A 6000-nucleotide genomic window follows, 5' to 3' on the forward strand; every position below is an offset into this window, starting at 1 on the left:
TGTGTGACAGAGAGAGAGAGAGATTCCTGCAGTGGGCATGTGGGTGGCAGAGGATCCTTGGCTGGGATGTTGGCATGTCTGCTTTCTCCAAAAGCTGTCCATGTGTGGGCACTGAGATAAAGCCTTGTTTATGCTTATGCGTGTGAGTTTGTGTGTGTGTGTGTGTGTGTGTGTGGGCCTTTTTCTATTTTCTATCGATGTCATTTGCATTTTCTTAACATTTACACATGCACTTTTTATGCCAACACCTGTTTGGTGTTTCACTTAAGAGCTGACTGTAATACTACTGGATTGGATTGGATTAGATTAGGAACTTTGGGCCCATTACCGGAAAATACACACACAAAACAAACACACATCTTTGTTGTAAAGCTGTATGTGATGAATTGGCACCATAGCACCAGCCTGGACAGAAGGTCAGACATGTAATGGCAGTCATTTGCACTTTGGATGATGTTGAGACAGTAAACAAGCCAGTCCTGCTAGTACATCAGGTCTAATAAAGAAACAAGATTGCTTTTATCATTGATGTTTAATTTACTATACAAAAACTAAAGCATTTGCCATTCTGTACAAGTGTACTTTCCTCTATAGGAGATCAGAATAGGTAATTCTGAAGCATCTTAAGTCAAGCGTAATGCTTCATTACATTCTCTTGGAGTCAACCACATTGCTGATACAAATTAAGTCAATATTATAATATTATTATATCTATAATATGTCAATATTGTACTTAATCATATTAACTATTTGGTTATGGTCTTGATTTATTGTTTTTCTCTGTGTTATGAACAATTCAACACTGATTTTTAGAGGCAGTCTTTTCCTATAAATTACTTTCTCATTTACTTAACTTTAACTCTTTTTCTGCTCTTTTGTTTATGTCTTTTCTCTGTCGCCATCATATCAGAATTGCAGTACTTTTTATTTCCCATTTTATTTTATGTAGGCATCTTCTACAGCAGCATGTTGATTTTTAATTATCTGACAGTGGAATGACCCTTGTGTCGACCCTTGTTGTGCTATATGTGTATCCAAATTGAAATTATTAGAATTTTTGTGAGGTCTATAGAACATTTTTTTGTTACCCTGAAGTAATGAGAAAATTCTTTAAAACATTTTTTGAAGTTGAAAAGATCCAAATAAATGAAAAAGACAAAATATGGAGACACTTTTGTGTCATCAGGGCTTAACTGTGTCTGTGAGAAAAATTCGATCATCATGTCAACTGTTGCTTAGATCTCGTTTAGGTTGTGTTGAAGATTTATAACTTTGTAGCAATTCATCATTTTTAGCCAACAAAAAGCTGATAACAAATCTCAATACCATGTTAATTGATTTTAGATTCAATTTCAGAAAATAGGAACAAAAACCGAGTCCAGCCTTTTTACCACTTCAACAGAATGATTCTTAGAGGCACCCTTAGAGTCTTTGCCAAAAAACGTGTAAGTCGCTTCTAAGAGTGTGATTAGAAAAACACATTCAAGTACACACACACACAACACACACATCCTTGTATACTTAATATGATGAAAGAGTGAAACCAACGTTGTTGCTAGTTTTGGTAATAACTGCCTTAACTGTGTCTAAGTTAATACGCTTTGCACTTCACTTGGTGTTTACCCATGTTATTTTCTTTCTTTTTGTTTTCATGGTCACAAGGTTGTGCTGCTATTCCAGTCTTAAGTGGATTAGTCTTGTTTTTCTACATGACATCACATGTAAAAATAGTACATTTCCAGGATGTTCTGGGACTGAATAATCTGAAACAAATTGATTGGATATTAGTTTTTTCACAGCAAGGTGCAGTAGGTCAAAAAAATACATGTCAAAATAAATTCACGGAAAACAGGAATCATACTGAAGAGCACTGTTATTTAATCTGGTTAATCTGACTAATAACTGAAATGTTGTCTATGTGTCACAAAACCTGAATTAAATTGGGTGATGCATGTTAATATCCTGGTAATGCATATAAATAAACACCCTTATTATAATATTAACCCTTAAATTTCCCCCATGGGAAAACTAATGCTCAGAAGATGATGTCATGTGTTTCCACGGTCTCACTCTTGCAGCTTTGACGACATCCTGTATGTTCACATACGCGTTTAAGCAGACAAATATAGCAGCAACAGTCTCACACACACACACCCGCTTTCTGCCCTTTGACCTCCAGTCTGGAGTTCATTGGGCTGTGTTGGGGGGGAGGGGTCAGCGTGAGACAATAGTCTTCTGACAGTCTCAGGGCACCACAAGTGACCTTAAAGGGGAAGACCACTCAATTTTAAATCCATATATAAATATTAAACTGTGTGTCCATACCAAATGGTGGTCTTGTTTCCAAAATTTAATATTTTTTATATACCTATATACAGATGGTAAACTGCTTCCAAAAACAAAACAGTGGTCACAAAATGAGACTAACAAAGATATATGATGGGCATTTACTATATCTGCTGTCATATGGCCCAGCTTTACAGCTGTGGTGATTTTTCCCCCTTTACATTTTTAACTGTTTTTAATATAGATGGGTTAGGGTTTGACTTTTGCATATTCTTTTGTTTATTATACTATTCTTTATACCATAAACTTTTATTCACGCTTTTTCTGTTCAAATTAACAATTCCTGTTCCTGCAATGATAATTATTTAAACTAATGCCCCTATAATCCATAATAGTACCTGTGTATGACATATTATTAAATTAGAATTAGTTTAACTTTGGATTTGACTTTCTGTACATGTGAGTAACTTACTGTTGGGTAAGGTAATGGGTAGTGAAAGGCTTACTTTATGTAAAATATGTGGCTTTATTTGTCATGTTTTTCATTTTAATCAGCAATGACTGTGGGTCTTTTTTTTTGCCTTTTAACTGTTGCCCTCCTAATGACATGTTGTCCTTCCCATGCCCTCATTGTGTTTGTGTCTGTGTGTGCTTCAGCCATTACCCCCACCCAACAAGTTCACTTCCTTGTTTTCTTACCACTCACTTTTCCTGTGAATTGATATCTGTGTCAAAATAAACCAAACACAAACCTCTCACCTTTCAAGTCAAATAAACTTTGCACCTCTGTCTAACCTTAGAAGAACAATAAACTTTACACATACATACACCCATCCTGGTTTTGGTTAGAGCTTGTAATGATAAGTCATGTTTGTTTTTTAAAAATGTCTTCCCCATGTCCTGTGGACAGACATGAGGCTTTCAATCTGTATTTATTATGTTTAAGAGGTAAATACGTATCTGGATAGGTATGGGCAGAGTTGCAGAGAGGAGAATCCGTAACATGCACCTCTCATTCCTCATTGGGATCAGAGGATTTTGAATGAGGAGAGGTCAGAGGCTGCGTTTGGAAAGTTACGTCCAGATTGCCACTCCACTGGCCAGTTGGACGGATGTGCAGGATTATGTCAAATCTGCACTGTATTGTTGCATTTTAGTCAAATTACTCCACTCTCATCTGTGATAATAGGTACACACAAACACACACACACACACACACTGCTCTACTTACTTGCATAATGGATTGAAATTTGTCTTTGTGGATATAGAAACAGGTGTTACTTTGTTTAGAATGATTATAGTCGATTTGGGCTCGTGTGTTGTGTGTGTCTCCATCCCATCTAAAAACTCCTCATGTAAAATCTACTTCTTCTAAAAAAGTGAATTTGTGTAAGGATGAAAAAATCAAGACTTTATTATAAGCTAATTTATATTTTTATATTTATATCAGGGCTTGAACTAGTTACAAGGAGCTAATCTTCATGGCATCACCCAACACATAAATAACATATAGATACAGATATAAACTTTTTGGTCAGTATTTATACTTGGACATCTTTGTTTTGTTCTCTTTCACGTACCGCATTTTATTTTTGAAGAAGAACAAAACCCACATCTTAGCCTCCACCTCCTTGTGGTGGTTGAGCATTACTTTATTTTTGTCAAGTAAATGGTGGATCTCATTTTCAGTGTGTGAAGATTATAATTATTGTCTTAATAATGTTGTTTGAATTTATTAAATATTGATGTACAGCAGAAGAGTGACAGAAGGGTGTGATTGACTGATCTAAATTTGCCTCTTGATGACCAGGGTACTGCAGTAATTTTATTAGACACAGTTATTAAACATGAAACACTTTCACAGTCTGTTCCAATTTTGCTGGAGGAGAAAGATAGTTAACAAGTCCAATTTATTTATACAGCATTTTTATTTACAATGTAACCTCAATGCGCAGTAACAGGAATGTTTTCTTCACTGTCAGCAAGTTAAACAACTGTACAAACATAAGTACAAAACTGGGGTCAAGCATGCAATTTTAATTGTGTTTGTAGCCTTCAATTACAAGTACTATTCAAATGCTTTTAGACTGTAATAAAGTTTTTTTTCTTAGTCAGCAGGTTATCGTTGTCTCTGTAGACAGTAAGTCCTGCCCTCCTCTCACTCAGAAATTTTCAAGCAAATATATATATTACATATCTACATTAAAGTTAGATTCGCTAGCCTAAAGCTGAGGTAAACAACATCCTTAAAGTCCTCCACATATGTTGAAGAAGACAAAAAGTGCAGGGTATTTTCACTTTATGAAAACAATGTAGATGTAGACAAATTTTGTAAAAGCATTTTGCCAGTTGTACATATTACCCTTGTTGTTATTTTGTTTCTAAAATATGCCATTAAGAAACCTTTTTTTTCGTTAAGGTGATAACTGTACTGTTAACAAAAAGAGTCCACATCTATGTCTCAGTTTTCTGAGGTTCATACAGTTTTCCCCTTCAGAAGAAAATGCTTGTGACTCCAACTTTAGCTTGTTCTTTTCACATCATCCACTCTTTGCATTATCAGTATTTAAATCACATTATGTACTATACACAGAGAGTCTCAAACACATACACATACAAACTGGAATTTGGAGGGTGGAATGTAGTCCAACTTGTACTCCCACACTCCACCATAGAGCACCCTGATATTACGATACTTATCAGTTAAACTAATTACTCACGTATCATCATGTATACATATGGAAAAAAGCTAATTCTCTAATTCAGATACACACATTTATACGCCGTCTCTCCTACACACATGCAAGTTACAGTACAGTGGTGTTTAATGTACAATGGAAGCACTTAATTTGACTTTGTTAAAAAAAAAAAAAGTTTTACTCTTTCTCCTTTTGTGTGTTGTTTTTATTCTTATATCTTCATATTAACTTCAGAGCGCACACTCCAGGTATTAATTCCACAAATGCAAGGTGCCTCTGCGCCGCTTTGAAGTGTCCCAGTAAGAAGTATGCATGTCTGCGTGTACACGTGTGTGTGTTTACTGTCGCTGATGGTATCTGTGCTCGTTGGATTTTCTGATGTTCTGCATTCCTCCCAGTGCCTCGACAACAGGCTGGGGTGAATGCACACAGAAACTCAAACGTAAACAAAAAAGAGCATCTTACTCATGCAAATTGTTTTTCCCCTTCTTCCTGTTGGTGGATTTGTTTGTGAACAAAAGAAAATAAATAGCCTCTGCTGCTTTATCTGGAGCTGCTATCGTAAGAATGCATTCTAACCTGACTCTCCCTCTCCCTCTCAGTTTGTTTCTCGACCAGTACAGAGCCAGCCTGGTTGATGCTATAAGGAGATTATTGCAACCCAACGTAAGTGTGTGTGTGTGTGTGTGCGCGTGTTTGCCTCTGTGTGTCTACTGTATATATCTCCGCTTATCCCCATCCTCTAAATCACTACCCACTCGTCTCATCATAATTAGGCCTCGCCCAAAACCCTATACACATTAATAGGCTAACAGGATTAATATCATGTAATGCTTTAATGCTTTTTATGAGCAACTTGAATGCATTGCTCTGATCTCCTTCTCTCTCTCTCTCCTGCCTTCCCTTAATCATAAATCCTAGGCAACTTCTCCCTTTTGGCCTAGCGATAAGACCCCATGCTGTGACAGCCAAAGCAAATGGGGGGGGGGGGGGGGGGGAAAAAAAAAAAGGGGGG

General features: G+C 36.5%; 1 protein-coding gene across 2 annotated transcripts in view; it reads left to right on the forward strand.

Moving 5' to 3' along the window:
* Window positions 1–6000, forward strand: part of camkmt (calmodulin-lysine N-methyltransferase) — a 117392-nt gene that overhangs the window by 96395 nt on the left and 14997 nt on the right. For both annotated transcript variants that reach the window (XM_046070052.1, XM_046070053.1), the window contains exon 9: window positions 5588–5651. In XM_046070052.1, the coding sequence (XP_045926008.1) occupies window positions 5588–5651 (64 nt within the window). The remainder of the gene's footprint in view (window positions 1–5587; window positions 5652–6000) is intronic.

The sequence above is a fragment of the Micropterus dolomieu genome, linkage group LG15, assembly GCF_021292245.1.
Source record: "Micropterus dolomieu isolate WLL.071019.BEF.003 ecotype Adirondacks linkage group LG15, ASM2129224v1, whole genome shotgun sequence".
Classification (NCBI taxonomy): Eukaryota; Metazoa; Chordata; class Actinopteri; order Centrarchiformes; family Centrarchidae; genus Micropterus; species Micropterus dolomieu.